The 17,766-nt window shown below is 38.8% G+C and overlaps 1 protein-coding gene across 2 annotated transcripts; it reads left to right on the forward strand.

Annotated features, from left to right (window-relative positions):
- The first annotated feature begins 3,265 nt into the window (after positions 1-3,265).
- LOC140549077 (von Willebrand factor A domain-containing protein 5A-like) lies at positions 3,266-17,168 on the forward strand. Of its 2 annotated transcripts, XM_072672352.1 has the most exons (21): positions 3,266-3,348; positions 3,455-3,555; positions 5,271-5,473; positions 5,912-6,134; positions 7,077-7,240; positions 7,536-7,650; positions 7,914-8,089; positions 9,251-9,339; positions 9,431-9,575; positions 9,805-9,884; positions 10,605-10,719; positions 11,328-11,486; positions 11,714-11,820; positions 12,404-12,621; positions 12,827-12,883; positions 14,141-14,161; positions 15,286-15,327; positions 15,828-15,863; positions 16,002-16,141; positions 16,369-16,492; positions 16,668-17,168. In XM_072672352.1, the coding sequence occupies exons 2-21, from the start codon at positions 3,516-3,518 to the stop codon at positions 16,745-16,747; spliced, it is 2,334 nt and encodes a 777-aa protein (XP_072528453.1). In that variant the 5' UTR covers positions 3,266-3,348; positions 3,455-3,515; the 3' UTR covers positions 16,748-17,168. The 2 variants fall into 2 exon arrangements, with proteins under 2 accessions (XP_072528453.1, XP_072528454.1); XM_072672353.1 differs by lacking the exons at positions 15,828-15,863; positions 16,002-16,141; positions 16,369-16,492; positions 16,668-17,168 and having other exon boundaries at positions 14,260-15,291.
- Positions 17,169-17,766: the final 598 nt, after the last annotated feature.

A 17,766-nucleotide genomic window follows, 5' to 3' on the forward strand; every position in this document is an offset into this window, starting at 1 on the left:
GTAGTAAAATAAGTTTTTCAGTTCCGACGTGGATATTTCTGACTTTGTCTAAAAAGTGTTCACACAATCTGATTAAATCCCTTATAAGGGATTCAACACACCTCAGTATATACTGTAATGATGTGCTCTTGGGGCTGTCTGTGAAGAATCTGATAATATATCCTTCAGTCCAACTTGTTCTAGGATTTCTAGGATATCAGAAAGTTTGAGGCTGATCTATGGTGTAAATGTTGAGTTTTGGAACAGTAACTGCCGTAATGTATACTGCCATTATTAATACATTCAGATGGACCTGAGCTTATATGTTTATTAAAACTCTTATATCCCTCATTCCCACTTGATTGTACACTATAATATTGGGCAAGTGTTCAGTCCAAGTTCAAAGCAGATATGTGATAGAAATGTTGAGTTTTACTTGTGTGTGCTCAGTGGTCAGTTAGGATAAAGGACTATAGAAAGAACATAACATTAGTGTAACAGAACTTCTGCCAGTCATTGAGAGGATCTCCAGTCACTGACAGAAAAGGAATTTTTAGATATTTTTACCACCACTAGAACTTCAGGCACCTGAGTTGGTGAGTCTGTGAGCTCTGCAGTTTCCATAACTGTATGTGGGGATACTTTAGTGTGAGTGCAATTAAATGTGCTGAAAATGCTCCTCATTTCTTACAGATAAAAAAGATCTATAGAGATTAGGAAGATCTATTCTTATTGGAGAAGGCTTGCTGAATATGGGCAACTCATGCTATCTAAGTCTGCAGTGTTTGACCTACACACCCTACCCCTCAAGTAAGAGTGGACTTTGTATGTTATATATCTTGGAAAGAGCTCGTCCAGGTCCTAATCAGCTTAGGCATTGTTACTGAGCCCACTGGTTTGTTCAATCAGCACCTAAGAACAGATGAATGTGATAAATCCCCAGAATTAATTGACAGAATTATTATATTTTGATTCAGTGACATGCAAATGTTTGGCCACCCCTGGTCAACATTTCTGTTACTGTGAATAGGCACAGTGCTTAAACATTTACTTAGGTAAAGACATTTTAGAACTTTCAGCACCACTGAATTACTAATCTAGATGGGTGTATGTATATTTGTTACCCTGTAGTAGCCCAGTAGTTATGAGCAAAGCAATATATCTAGATAATAACTGAATAACTATGACAGGCAGAGATAGCTGCTTGATTAATCACTGCTGTATACCACTCCCACTTAGGTTAGTGGAGAGTAGGAGAGGGGATCACTAGAGGCCCTCATCATTGCTCATCGTTTTCTACCTTCTTTAGTGTTTGTTGTTAGTGTTAGTGATTCATAACCGATATCCAGCTGTTTCTAAGAATGTCACCACTGTATCAAGGTTTGGTCCAAATGCTGCATGGTCTCACCAGAAAGATAGAAAGGAGGAAAAAGGTTTTCCTGGACTATAAAAACAATGCATCAGTTCCTATACTCAGTGAAATGCTAAAATATCTGACTGTGCTTGAAGATCCTCCTTTTTCCTATCTAACATTTTATACATTTCCGTTTCTACCTTCCTTTTTATTCCGTTTCACACCAGCATCAGTACTGCCTGTGTTGTGGGTCACTCAGCCCAGCTGTGTTCCCCTCTCCCTGTAGAACCAGACAACATTCTGCTGTATCATGCCACCTGTCATCCAAACTGAGGTCCGTTTTCACTGCTCTGCCATGGCTAATAAGTCTAGAATGTCCTGGCCCTCCTGCTTGTGCCCAGGGAATTTTGTCCTTCCCCTCCTCTGTATATGGAGATAAGCATGTTACATGCTGACAATCTTATTTAAACAATTATGAGATCATTATTATCATTTATTAATAACAAAAGAAGATTTTGAAAGTTGCCACCTTTAGATGGACACACCACACTGAAAAAGAACCTCCATGTCAATAAAATGCTACTTACCTAATTTGTGTTTAGATATATTATTTAGTATTATATAGATCTCATTATAATATTTAGATCTCAGTCAACTCATGAAGAACCTGTCTTAGTGTCTGGTGCCTACCAAGGTTTCTTTAGCTGCTAACTTGATTATCAGCACTTGTTCTAAACACTGAAACCACACATTCTTGCCATGCTTGTAATGAGGAAATGAGTTTCGCAAGATTTCCAAAGAACAGCTAGGGTTTTTCAAGATGCAGAGCAGACTGTAGAGTTACTACATTGATTATTTATAATTCACCTGGGTTATTTCTACTCTGCAAGCAATTTCATTCATAGCTGATTGGCATGCAGGATCCTTTTTATGCTTTTGCTATGGTTTCCTTTTTATGGATTGCTATTCCAATTCATTTTTAGGAGTGCCTAATTCTGGACATTACCTGCTATGGGAGCGGAGGATCTTTGGGGTTAGGGACTGTATGTGGCTCTTCAGCCCCGGGAAGAATATTGCAAACTCTAATTCAATGCACAATGTTGCAAACTCTAATAGTGCAAACTAATGCAAACTCTCTCATTTCTGTATGTGGGGAAGTAACTCTGATAATGCCATGGGGGGTAATGCTGCTGATGACATCCAGAGCTAACTTCTAAAGTAATGCTTAATCAGGTGTATATGGGTTCTAATATAATTGACCTAGAGGAATATTTCATAATAAACAACAGACCAGGGGGGCTATGGGTTCACAACCGTTCTGTAAACATTTCTTTTTGGTTCCCAAAACGTTTAGTTTTCCGGCCTCGTTTAGATCGCGGATTATTACGGTTCATTGCCTTACACCTCTTTTCGTAAATCCCGGCCATGGTTTTCCAGTAAATCACTGGCAGAGAATACACGGGCGGGGGAGTAAGAGGGGTCTCCGTTACAGCCAGGGCGTGAGCGGGGGGGCGGTGCTTTATCTGCCACTGTAACAACATTCCGACAAACAGGTCTGAGTATGTTGGAGCTAAAAAGCTCGATAAGCACACTACTACAGCGTGCCACACAGTGTCCTACTATTAGAAGTGCATTACTTAGTGTAGAAGTGTGGTTTGGGACGTGACCCTATAGTTACCCTACACTGAATGTACTCTATCGGAGACATCCATTTGTGCTGCTTTCCAGCTGTAGTTTAGCTCTGCATCACTGATAACGTCTAAACCTGGACCAAGACATTTTGACCTGACTTTAGGCAGTGCCACTGTAATGTATAATAGTCTACGTAGCTTTTTAATATTTAAGAAATATATCTTTTTAAATATTTACGGTTAAACACACACCCACACCACAGAGAATGAATGGAGGGGGCGGAGTCGGCCAGCCCAGTTATCTTTCCCAATAAGAAGAGCTGCTGAATCACCGTGCAGTAAACGGTCAGAAGTGCGAAGCTTTCTGCACGACTTTATTCCAAGGTAGTTTCTCCTTCTCTTTCACTCAGAATGGGCACAGACTTGTTCAGCTCATTAACTAAAAAAGATGGGCTTAACGTCGCTCTCGTAAACACTGTTTGTGTTGCAGGAACTCCGAGCATTCAGGCCACGCCCACGCTGCGCTCTTCGTCAGCCTGCAAGTGAACAAGATGGTGAACTGTGGTTTGTTGACCGTCAAAAATGAACCAGGTACGTTATGAGCACAGAGACGCTCTTCCTACACTGCTGACACGACTGTCGTTGAGCAGCGTTCATCACAGGACTGGGGGGAAAGTGCTCCGTGGCGCACTCTGTATCTGTCTTCTCAGAAATGGTTCTGTCAGAGGGAGTGAAAATGTTGTGAGTGGTGAGAAACTACAGTCAGAGTTGTTTCAGGTGCTTCAGTGAAACCCAGTTAAACCCAGATAGTTAGCCAGCATGTTCACAAAGGTTGATAGTTATCAATAGTAAATATGAGCCACTGCGTTTCTCACTGCTCGAGACAGGTTGTGTATGTTACTGTGTCTCTCCTGTGAATATAGTGGAACTGTAGCTGGACATGAATCCTAAAATCAATAATTAACCAATACATAATACACACAACCAAGACATATTTTAAATATGATATGAGTTTAACCTTATTAACACATTTTACAGAAGTTGTGGTCACAGTCAGTTTGGTAACATATGGTATGACCTAGCTACATTGTTATTCACACGACCTACTGTCATGTAAAAAACACATTACAGCTTAACAAAACATCTTGGTCACTGGGTCTTTAAGACTAAGATAACTGAGGTTTATCTTCCTGCTGGAGAAATGCATCTGCAGAGGTTTAAGCCACTAGTATTGATGAGCTCTGTTTAAATGACCAACAGTAACAAGAGCAATCAATTCCTCAGTAAATACTGTTGAGTTTTGTCCCTTCTTCATTTTGTCCCTGGGCTGCAATGGAAGTAATTATAGCTGGTGTTGTGTAATTACACACACTAAAATTGAGGTACCTGGAAGAACACCTGGGTTATTTCTACTCTGCAAGTGATTTCATTCATTGCTGATTGGCATGCAGGATCCTTTTTATGTCGTGTTGGTCAACAACAATATAATTTGATTGCTATTCCACTGAAAGGTGGTTCTAATTTTTAGGAGTGCCTAATTCTGGACATTACCTGCTATGGGAGCGGAAGATCTTCCCGGTTAGGGACTGTATGTGGCTCTTCAGCCCCAGGAAGAATATTGCAAACTCTAATTCAATGCACAATGTTGCAAACTCTAATAGTGCAAACTAATGCAAACTCTCTCATTTCTGTATGTGGGAAAGTAACTCTGATAATGCCATCGGGTATAATGCTGTTAATGTCATCCAGAGCTAACTTCTCAAGTAATGCTTAATCAGGTGTATATGGGTTCTAATATAATTGACCTAGAGTAATATTCCATTATAAATAACAGACCAAGGGGGCTATGGGTTCACAACCGTTCTGTAAACATTTCTTTTTGGTTCCCAAAACGTTTAGTTTTCCGGCCTTGTTTAGATCGCGGATGTGTGATGGATTTTAACGGCGCATTATTATTACAGCTAATTATAGCTGGTAATTACACACACTAAAATTGAGGTACCTTAATCAACCTTTAAAGGAAAGTTGTGTTAACTGCTGCATGACAGATTAGGTATGTTTCCTTCATGTATTCACTCAGTCATTCAGCCTGACTAGATTAGTGTGAACCTTATGGAATGTATCTAATAAACTAAAACAAAATTATTAAGAGTTATAATCTTTTAAAAACTTGAAAATAATTGTTACTCATATGACCCCTCCCTCTTTTCAATATTTTTTAATTATCTGATTCAGTTTAAAACTGAAACTACTGGTGTATGAATGGATTAACTAAGACTGTATGTTTCCACATGTTTCCTGTTCAGTTCCTCTGAAGAGCATAGAGGTGGATCTGCAGGTCCAGGGCCATGTAGCCACCGTGAGCTCCACCCTGCAGTACGCAAATGAAGAAAACAGCCCCCTGGAGGCCCTGTTTGTCTTCCCCATCCCTGCAGAAGCTGCTCTCTGCCACTTCAGTGCCAAGATTGCAGACCAGGAGATAGTAGGGAAGCTGCAGGAGAAAGAGAAGGTGAGTGAGCGAGAGAGAGAAAGTGGAGCACTAGACCATCTGTATACAACTTAGCAGACTGCGTATACAGTGTTCAAACTTTTAACGCTCATTCAGTAGAAAATAACACCTAAAACATGTCTTCTCTTTTGATCTCCTTCATTGTCGTTGGTGTTTGACTTACACCCGGTTTTACTGGTAGCTTTCAAAAGCAGATTATGCAAGTCCTGAAATAGTACACATACCTCTGACATCTGTCACAGGCAATTGTAATGAATAGGAAACAGTGAGTTTCCACATTACCACACCTCTGGAGTTACCATGGCTGCTAAAGATACATGGAGTAACAAACCAGCACACACACTCAGACTTTACTGTCACAGTGTTCTCATCTCTCTGGGAGAGACAGTGAAATGAACCTGTAGAGCTTCAGGTTGATGTGCTCCGTCTGTTTTCCAGGCGAAGGAGGAGTATGATGATGCGATCGCTTCAGGCGATCAGGCCTTTCTGCTAGAGGAGAGTGAAGAGAGTGAGGATGTGTTCAAGCTGAGTGTGGGGAGTCTGCCTGCAGGCCAGAGTGCTGCTGTCACCTTCGTCTACGTCACTGAGCTTTCTGTGCAGGCTGACCACTCCCTGCGCTTCTGCCTGCCTGCAGTGCTCAACCCTCGCTACTCACCACCAGGTACCGCCTCAGCTTACTGAACGACACATGCTGCTCCTTTCCATCATTTACCAACACACACTTTCCTGAACACGAGACACATCTGACACAGCACATAATTTTGGTTTAATTCTCAGCACCAAGTTTAGAATCCTATTTAATCCTATGTTTTATCCACTTCTCACATACATACGCACACTGACTTCATAAACCTGCCACACAAGTGATTCCAATGTCTGGGCTTTATGATATAATGTATTATCATTTAGAACTAACAATGTCAAAGAATGCTTTTCTGAGCATTTTGTGGATAACACCATTACTTCTACAATGCTGACAACTACTTGTTTCAGAGGGAGTGAAATTAGACCTGACATTTACTGCAGTGTGATATTTAGTTTTAATTTATTGTTTATTAAAAATCTCTTTACTTTCACAATTCACAAAATCACAATTACTTCTGATTTCTCAGCACCAGTTATTTTATATTAATAAATTAATATTAGTAGTAATACAAAGTCATAGTAATACATGGTTAAGTAATAAAAAGCAGCAAGTTAGCAATAACTAACTTTTTATTACTTTACCATGTATTACTATGACTTTGTATTACTACTACTATTAATATATTATGAAATATCACCAACCCTTCTCCAGCAGCCAGATTGAAAACAAAAGTGAAAACAGATTTGAAGTTAACCTGAAACTGACAAGTATTTGAGAAAAAGATGTACAAACATGATTAGAAAAGCCAGGTGTGTCACACAAATATGTCAGGCTCTAGCACACATGATAAGAACTTACCCTTTTCAGTGTCACAGGGTCATTTATTGCATATCTCCACTACATAACTTATCTAACCAATTAATCATACTGAACATGCTCAACCCTGTGGTCTAAATGCAACACCTGTGCAGTTGAGTTCTTCAACCTGTAATCCTGGTTCCTCTGTTCTTCTCTTAGGTACAGACAGTGGTGTAGTGTCAGAGATAACATCATCAACAAGTATTCCCTACTCTCTCTCTTTCACTGCCAATGTGAGCTCTCCCAACCCCATCGCTAAAGTAGAGTCCAAATGTGCCCTTGAACCTCTGGTGTTCCTCAATGCAGACCACACAAATGCAAAGGTATATGTGTATGTGTGTATTTTTGATAGTTTTGAAGACATAATGTGTATGTGTGCTAGAATAATTAATTAGGCAGCTTAATCCCATCATAACCCTCATGTGTGTTTTCAGTATCACAGTTTACACAGGGTTTATGGTCTGAAAGACAAATGTGTTAAATCTGTTGGTTAGGAGTATTAATGGTGCCACATGCAGATGTTTCAATAGTGATGTCAGTGATGCAGAGAGAGTTTGTGGTAATCACACAACCTAATCTAACAATCCACAATGTGTCTGATTCTGTGTGTGTGTTTAGGTGAGTCTGTGTGCAGATCATAAGTTTGACAGAGATGTGGAGCTGTATCTATACTATGAGAATGCCCATCAGCCCACTGCTATAGTGGAGGCAGGAGTGCCCACTGCAAAACCAGGTAGGCTAAACGATATCTCCAACGGGATCAGTTAAACAGAAATTTAAGAAAGTGACATTGGTATGTTTTACAGAATGTCATACACTCAGAAAGATATTTTGGCATGTATAATAATATATTAAAGGAATAATAACTATGATTCCAAAATCATTTAAAAAATCTAAAACTGTCATGTGTGAGTTATGTCCTTTGAGATTTACATAATAATGTGTGACTAATGTATCCTTTTTTTAAACTACATGTTCTGTTTCTCTTTCTATCAGGAACTCTAATGGGAGACCCTGTGGTCCTGCTGAGTTTGTACCCAGAGTTCCCTGAGGCAGTAATGTCATCTGTGTCATCTTGTGGCGAGTTTGTGTTCGTGATGGACAGATCTGGCAGTATGGGCTGCGCGATGCATAATGGATCTGGTGCACGGCTGCGTATTGAGAGTGCCAGGGTAAGACTTAGCACTGAACTGATTTCCTTATTTACTTATATAAAGGATTCAATTTGCCAGAAAAAATGGGTTATGAACCATGGCCACAAAAAAGTTTTGGCCGTATATTTATTTATATATATATATATATATATATATATATATATATATATATATATATATATATATATATATATATATATATATATATTATATTTTATTTTGCACCCATTATAATTAATTGCCATTATAATGTTGAAGTTACGTACTGCAAATTGTCTTATCAAAAATTACATTATTTGCTTATGACATGGCTCCTAACAATGTTTTTGCGAGTGCTGGCCATGTTTTTAGTATATGCTTCTAGTATTAGGAAAGAGAGAATGACTGTAGGCTTCTGCTTTGAATGATGAATAGATATAGGGCGAACAAGAACAACTAAATGAAGGCCAAAGAGTACTCTAATGAAATTAGAGATGAAGTTGACAAGTGAAAGATATTAAAATGCTACAAAATAATATCCAAGTGTTTGAATATACTAGTGAACAGTGATGGATTAATTGTGCGAAAATGGAAGCTGCATCATACTCCCTAGACACCAACAATCATTTGGAAAAAGCTTTAGAAAAGTGTGGTCCACAAGCATTCAAACAAACCTTGAAGCAAATCTGCAGTAAGAAAACCCCTCAGTGAGCAAATACTTAAACAGCGAGCAAAACTGCACAGACCTAGGTCTAACAGCTTATTGGAAATGGGCTATACGATATGCTTCTTTACCCTCTTTTACCCTCCAAGGTTTTGACGTAACCAGTGATTGCTGAATTAACTTTGTATTTAAGCCACTAGATGGGGTAGGGGTGAAGATTGGATACATTCCTGTCCCCATTAGACCACATCTAATTTTATTTTAATTTATTGAGTTTTTGAGAGCTGTTCTGTGTAGTGTTTTGTTTACCTGATGTTGTCCTTGGAGCGTGGGCTAAAATGTATTTTTTTTACTTGATTAAAGAAGCTTAAGTCTATGGTATAGAGTGCTGAACCTTTTTGCCTGAAGATTTGCTGACAAATAATTTTGATGTTGAAAATGTCCTTTAAGAGCAGATTGGACTGCAAAATAAAATACTTTTGAACAGACTGTCAGCTGTATGATATACAGATACAGTATTTGTCTGATGTCTTTAGGACACACTTGTCCTGCTGCTAAAAAGTCTTCCGATGGGCTGCTACTTCAACATCTACAGCTTTGGTTCACATTACGAATCCGTCTTTCCGTGAGTAAACATCTGTTCAAACTGTATTTTAAAATATCACTTGTTCTAGTGAGTGAAGTCTTGACTAACTGGGTTTTTTTTCTTACTTCAGGAAGAGTGTGGAGTACACTGAAGAGACAATGGATCAGGCTGTAAAGAAAGTAAAGGAAATGCAATCAGACATGGGTGGGACAGAGATTTTGGAACCTCTGAAACACATCTACAGCCAGCAGTGCATCCCTAACCACCCCAGACAGGTGACATTATCATTACGGTCCATCCCGCAGCCTTGATGATTCTACTGATCCGTCTGGCAGGATTCTGTTTAATCTGTGGTGCTTACTGTAGATGTTGGGTAGAAACGTCTTTGATCTGCTAAAGAGGAGCATATTTCTCTGTATTGATAACTAACCACAGCTTTGCAAACTGAAGGAGAGCATTTGCGAGAAGAAGTAGTAGTTGGAGTTTTTTCTTCTTTTTCTACAGGTGTTCATTTTCACGGATGGAGAGGTGGGGAACACCAAAGATGTTCTTCAGCTTGTGAAAAACAATGCTGATCACCACAGGCATGTGCTGTTCAATTACTAAATATTCAAAGCTTTTTTCATAATTTAGCAGCCAAGTATGAAGTCATAAGTAGAATAGAGGTGAGCTTCCCAAAAGCTTTTGCAAATTGTAAACTTCAGAATATAAATAAGATTTGAGTCTAAAACGTGCATTTAGGAAATCAATAAAAGGTGTAATCTAACCATGGAATCAGTATAACAGTGTTGTTTTAACACATTTAAATGTTTTCAGAGTGTAATAATAAAAATATAGTGTGTATTTGAGTTTAATGTTTTAAAGGTTTTTTTTTAATATTCTCTGTTTTGGGGGAGGAGTCAACAAGACATTCTTTTGAGCTTATTCATTAAGTTTCGATTTGCAAAGCTCTTTAGAAAACTCTTGCACTACTGAATCTTTCTTTTCTCACGGTCTCCTTTTGGTTGGTTTTGGTTGGTTTGCTATTTGCTAAGATGGCTTTGGAAAACTTACCACACAATGTTTACAAGACATATAAATGTCTTTCAGAAGGTTTAGCAGTTTCATTATTACATACACTTTTTCATTATTGTTTTATGGTTGAATTAAGTAGACTGTCTGCAGGGTGAAAACAGTGTTGAAACTCTCAGAAAATCCAGACCGTGTTTTTTTGACAAATGGTCTGTAGCGTAGTTCATGAAGGATTTATAACAAAATACTGTTCAACTACTAAACAAGTAAATGTGTTTTTGCTATTTTTATAGGTGTTTCTCATTTGGGATTGGTGAAGGTGCAAGCACTGCCCTCATAAAAGGAATGGCTCAGGAGGGACGTGGCCACACCCAGTTCATCACAGGCTCTGACCGCATGCAACCCAAAGTAAAGCTGAGGGCGATTATGTCAAATGACCAAAAAAAACAACAACAACAACCAAATGCTATCTAGAACTGTATTTACATATTAACATATAGAAGTATCTTGATACTATGTTTTGCAAACTTGTATCAATTCTCAAAAACAGTATTTGTTTTAAATAATAGTTTACAAGAAAAGATTGGTGGCAGACAGTGGTTCGATTTGTGCTGTGTTTAAAGTCTGATCGCTAGATCAGCAGAGATCCCACATCTCTGCATATGGTGGTGTTTTGTTTTCTATTACAGTTTTTTTTTTATTGAATCCCTGTATTGTGATACATATTGCATCACCAGATTCATGCCAGTACGCAGCCCTACCTCCATACTGTGGCCTTTTTTTGTTGTGCACTAAAACCTGTAGGTCAGTGGTGACCTAGAAAAGCTTCTGTACTTACATGCAGAAAGCTTACATACTGCATTAGCAAAGCATCCATTTATTTAAGTAGGTGGATTTCCAGAGCGTGGAACATGCCAATCGTCCAGTTCTCACTTTTCACTTCCTTGACATTAAAATGATCACAAACAACAATCACCAAAGATCTAACCCTCTGTTTCCTCCCCTCTTCTTCCTAGGTAATGCAGTCTCTCCGCTATGCTCTACAGCCAGCTGTGGTTGATATTATCGAAGTGTGGACGGTTCCAGTGGGCATGTCCACCACCCACCTGAGCCCACCCCTGAATGTACTCTTCCAGGGTCAAAGAGCATTGATTTACGCCCAGCTGAAAGGAGAGGTGGGCTTTCATTTCACTGAAATGTGTGTTTTAATGCACACTTTCTTGTATTTACTGGTCTTTGAACTGAAAATTATATAAACAAATGAAGCACATGTTGAGCGCACAAGTTGCTGGAACAGTGCTGCTTAAGCAGGTGCTTCAGTTATGAGTTATAGTAGAACGTACCATAGTGATTTTTTTTTGTTGTGATCACAAAGCTTTACCACTTCTTTCTCTGTCTGCAGAATCAAAGCTCAGACGCTCAGGGGACAATAACAGTGAAGTACCATCTGGCAGGTCAAGAAGTCGCCAACACACTCAACTACTCTCTCAAGCCTGTTGAAAATAGCGGGTAACTTTCAGCTGCATCAACTTTCTGTAATCTCTACTACTGTGTTTTTTTTTTTTGTTTTTTTTTAGTGGACCAGTTTCTTCCTACATTAATATAACAACATGGTTATAAGCACATTTACAACAGTGATGCTTGGCTTAGTGGGTTTAGCTGACTGAAGGTCATATGAACATTGAACAAAAGTATATTGAATGGGAAACTAGACTAAGAGGACAGTTTTTCAGGTCAAATTTGAATGTAGGTAAGCAAATCATCAGCCACCCTCTACCCCATTTATCAGTGGAAATCGTCTATCATAGGCACACAAATAGGTTGACTAACATGAATTGTGCATAGAAAAAGAGCTACAGCCTTTAAGTGTTCACAGACAAGGTGTAAGTGCAAGTTAGGTGTATCTAAAGGGGTCATCTGTGAGTGTACACTGCACAACACATGACCCACTACAACAAGTGGACTAAAGTAGCAATAGTTACCTGACCCCGTACAACTGAATAGTACACCTGAAATATGGCCAGTCTGTTAGATAAGCATCTACTATGTCTTGATTGGCCTCATACAGATTAAACTCTGTGCGTTTGTGCAGACTGTCCATCCACAGGCTAGCTGCCCGATCTCTAATTCGCTCTCTGGAACGAGAGGAGCAGACTGAGGGAGCAGAGAAAGAGGCTTTAAAGTCCAAAGTGGTGGAGCTCAGTGTGGAGTCTGGAGTGAGCAGCTCACACACTGCTTTCATCGCTGTTCATAAGGGCAGTGGAGAGTCTCTGAAAGGACCACTGCTGCAGAGGAGAGTGCCAACACTAAGTAAGGATGTCTTTCACTCTGGGTTTTCTATAAAGCTTCTGATTTCACTGTACTTGGGTAGTGTGTGTGTGTGTGTGTGTGTGTGTGTGTGTGTGTGTGTGTGTGTATATATATGTGTATATATATATATATATATATATATATATATACATACATACATACATAAATCACATAGAAAACATATTGTTTGTGTGCTTATGTTTAGTGATGAATATGAGAGGAATGCGACCTATGGCAATGGCTTGTTGTGCCCCCCCGATGGGTAAGTTACTCAAATTATTGGTTTCCAAAGTGTTGTTTTTCTTTTCTTTTATGTTCTTCATTATGCTTCGGTTGATCTGGTCTTATTAAGACTAAAAATGTTGTGAAATGTTGTGTGCTGGTTTACTTTAGCACTATCAGACATTGGTTTGTTTCTATGAGGCGCACCTGTTTATTTGTTTGATTGGGTTGATAAATGTTTCTGGACTACTTTAGGACTATTTTGTCATTGTTCCATCCTGAATTTTGCCAGTCTGTCTTAATTTTCATAGTGAGGTTAGGTTTCCATCTGTATTAGCAACTTTTTCAACAAACATTTTCTTGCTAGCTAGCATCAGTCAGCAATATGGAGTCTTTGGCTCCCAATTTGATGACCGATTTATGCATTTTTAAAAGAGGATATAGTGCACTATTTATACAAGTTTATCACTAATGAATGAGACATGGAAGCATTTGAAATGTAAGCCTATGAAGCCAGTATTTACCAAAATAACACTAGACTGTCCATCTCCATCTCTAAGAGCAGATCTGAAACGAATGAGTCTCCAAAAATTAAGGTATTTGCCAGGAAGAAGTTATTACTCCAAAAGAAACATAACAAAAGCCAGATTAATGTTTGCAGATGCACACAGGGACAGAGTGCCCTTCCAGCCTATGCTGATACAGTACTCTTTTTACTTTGGATAATAGCATTCTTAACAGCTTCAGCCAGCATCTTCACAAGGTCTTTTGCTTTTGTTCTTGGGTTGATTTGGGCACATTTCGGACCAAAGCATGTTCATCTCTGGGACACAGAATCTGTCTCCTTCCTGAGCGCTATGATGGCTGGACATTCCAATCTTGTTTGTACTTGCGTATAATTGTTTGTACAGATGAACAAGGCACCTTCAGGAGCTCAGTGAATTCCAGCGTGGTACCATGAAAGGATACCACCTGTGCAACAAGTCCAGTCATCAGATGTCCTCACTACTAAATATTCCACAGTCAATCTAGTCCATCTGTTTCTCTGCATACTTTGTTAGCCTCCTTTGTTTCGCCCTATTCTTCAATGGACAGGACCCCACAGAACCACCATAGAGCATGTAGTATCTGGGTCAATCTCAGCTCTGCAGTGACACTGACATAGTGGTGGCATGTTAATGTGTGTTGTAGGAGTGGATCAGACACAGCAGTGCTGCTGGAGTTTTTGACCTTGCTGAATCTTATTAATTATATATATTATAATATATTAATTATGTTTTATTTTTCCTTATTTCAGCTCTTCGTTCTGTAATGACTTGTAAGTGATCTCTTCTTTTCCCTGAATTTTCTTGAAATTAAATGGAATAATTAGAAGTTACATTCACAGTTGTATAATTTTTTGTTTGTTTTATTGAGGTTTGTGAAGTATTTCTATTCAGATACTGCTCATGTCGGCTTGCCCACTATTTGTATCTAAAGCCTTACATTTCACAATGATTTGACACTCCTGCAGTAGAAGGATTGAGTAAGTATAAAGTATAAAGTATAAAGTATCACTCACACTTATGATCACAGCAAGTACGTACTTGCAAAGCTATTGGACTATTTGCATGAATGTTCTTAGAAAAATTGCAAAGAATAATTTGTCATTGATAACCAGGACATTGCTTAATGCATGTGTTTTTTTACAAAAGGGATCTGCTTCTTAGGGAAATTATTTGCTTATAGTACTAATGAATGTAATGTGTTCCAAAGTATGTATGGAAGTCCTGCCCTGAAAAAGTCCTGGAAAATGTTTTTTCAAAAGTGAACCCTCACTTGTTACTTATTCATGCTAAAATACTTAACCAAAACATTTTCCTTTTTGTATCCTCAAAAAGGTAGAGGAGGAGGTCCTGTACCAAAGATGGCTATGCTTAATTCATGTGTGTAACCTAGTTAGTTGTGAAAGTAGGGCTACTTTAGTTTCATGTAAATACTGAAAATGATCGATTGTGGGGCAGTTTCTTAGTGTATAAAAAAATAGATTTGACTGTCCAAACATATTATATAATGCTAATAATTTTGTTGAGTGGCAGCTCGGTTGGCTTCATGACTAAATTAAACATGGAACAAATTCTTTTTATTATCATTTAATGCCACCGCAAATAAACAGTCATTAGTCTGCACTAACTCTTTATTAAAAAGTAGTTAATTTATTGGGGTATATATGAGTTTCCATGGCCGAGCAGCTGCATCCAAGCCTTACATCACCTAGCGCAATGCAAAGTGGCAGACTCTAGAGCGGTGAAGACATGTTCTCTGGAGTGACGAATCACGCTTCTCAGTCTAGCAATCCGATAGACGAGTCTGGGTTTGGTGGTTGCCAGGAGAATGATACTTGTTTGACTGCATTGTGTCAAGTGTAAAAAATACTTTAAAACATTTTTCTTTTTCAAATAGGTAGAGGAGGTCCTGTACCGATGATGGCTATGCTTGATTCAAGTGTGTAACCTGTTTTGCTATGACTTGAGAGTTAAATTGCATTTAATTGTGATTCACAAGTAGTTGTTATTTATTACCATTTAACAGTTGGGGTACTTTGTCTATTTGCAGTGGCAAATATGAAACTAGTCACTAGTCACCAGTCATTAGTATATATACATATATACACTTATACAAGAAATTTCAAAGAAACCCTGTTTAAAAGATCAGATGAGAATGGGCAGTTAGTAAAGCCTTCTAGGGATCAGAAATGGTAGAGTGTATGAACTGCACTCTTCCAGCACAGTTTAACCAGCATTACTGGTTTGTTCTGCAGTCAGTTTCCGCAGAGTTAAAAAAAATAGAAAAATATAATAAATATACACTGTACATTCCTAAGAATGGACCTGCCCCACCTCACTGTAGATCACTGTACTTGTAACATGTTTCTTAGTATGAGTGAAAAGTGAATATACAGATCTTCGGTAGAATTAATGCACTTCTTAATTTCTGTTCCCTAGACTTGTGCAGTATGGATTCTGAAATCCTGGACTCAGGTTAGAAATGATTAGTAATGATTTTGCTCTCCCTCACTCACACAAACACACACACTCATGCACACAGTACAAATGGTATTAAAATGCACCGTGCCTATTTCTTCTGTAGTTAGTTTTTATACACACATGTCCCTGTAGAAACTCCACCGGTTGTAGAAGACCTCTTGCTGCAGCTTATCTCCCTCCAGAAGGCCTCAGGCTGCTGGGAAATGGACAGTGCCCTGGTAAACGTGTTTGGGAAGACAGAAGATGAGGTGGTCAAGCAGACCCCTGCACAGGTGAGTGGTGGATCGAAATTGAGTAATCGTATGTATCGTAATGTATTTTAACTTGGTGTAAATTGGAAAATGGGTTGAGTGTGTCATGTTCAGCTAGTTGCACAAGCTGTACAATGAATTATTTTATACATTACAGGATTTTTTAATACAATACTAAAAATTGCTTTGGGTTTATTGTACACATGCAGGTACAGATAACCTTTTGCTTTGTTTTGTATTGTGTTCAGGTAGAGAAGGGGGTCTGGGCTACAGTTCTAGCTCTTATCTGGTTACATGGGTTTAAGATGGACGATCAGGTTGAGTGGCAGTTTGTGGCCATGAAAGCAGCGACATGGATCCAGAAACAGAAAGGTGAACTGTCTATTTTAACCAATCACTTAGCAAAACACTTATTACAGATATTGTTTTACTGTACAAAGTAATACTGTACCTGTAATGATAAATAAATACTTCTCACAATCAGCCCTATATCAGTTCTGCTAGAGTAATGATGACGTGTCTGTGTTTGTTTCTGTGTGTGTTTCAGTGGACAGTCTTTCTGAGTGTGTTCGCGTGGGTAATGCTCTGCTGGGCTGCCAAGTTAAAGAAGAGGCTCTTGGGTTCTAAAGTCTTACTATATTTACTACTTCTCTAGAGTTACTCTGCCAACTGGAAACCGCTTCAAAAGGTCTTACAGCTATTAACTTATTCAGTGTAGTAGTTTGAATTTGACTAAATAATGTGATCCTTCGCTTCAAAAAAAGTTCTTTTTATTCATCTTGTATGTTTCAATAAACAAATAAGTAAACGGCCTGTTTGTTTTATTTTGGACTGTTACATGCCTTAACATTTTGAGCTGTAACAGAAAGCCACTGCAGCTTTCGTAAGTCATGTTAGTAACCTCTGCTCTACTGTTTTAACTCTTTCGTTGTGAGGCCATTTTCTACTATAATATCTTTACTTCTTTTTATTAGCTTGTTTCCTTCTCTGGCCCCAGACTTCTGTTTGCCTGCATTATTATGGACTTCAATAAAGACTCGCACTCGCATTCTGCTTCCTCGGCTGCTTTATTTGTACATTGGCTAAAAAAGAGACCAGTACTTTTACAATTATAAGCATATAAACAAACATACACTGACTAGCTGTAAGAGTAACACTACTGCCATGAGTCTACACTTATTGTTCAGTATTTGAGCTCTGCTTAGCATATAGGAGCATGTTGTAGTTCCGTAACCACAGACTGTAGTCCACTTGTTTTTCATTTATGAGCCTTCTTACACCCAGTTTATGAACAGGACAAAACAAAGTCCTACGCAGATCAATCCGGGATCTTCAGTGTCTCCATTTTTGTCCCACTTCTGACACCACTTTGGGGCGGTGGTGGCTCAGCGGATAGAACTCTAGACTATTGATGACAAGGTTGTGGGTTCATTACCTGGTTGGTTCAATACACTGTTGGGCCCTTAAGCAAGGCCCTTCACCCTCTCTGCTCCCCGGGCACCACAGCAATGGCGGCGTGTGTTTCACTGGTGTGTGTGTGTGTTCACTGCATGGATGGGATAAAAGCAGAAGCCACATTTCATCTTTGTCTGTCACCAGTGGTAAATATGGTTGTCTTGTCTTGTCAGCTAATTATAATGCTGCAC

This window comes from Salminus brasiliensis, chromosome 2 (genome assembly GCF_030463535.1).
Source record: "Salminus brasiliensis chromosome 2, fSalBra1.hap2, whole genome shotgun sequence".
Taxonomy (NCBI): Eukaryota; Metazoa; Chordata; class Actinopteri; order Characiformes; family Bryconidae; genus Salminus; species Salminus brasiliensis.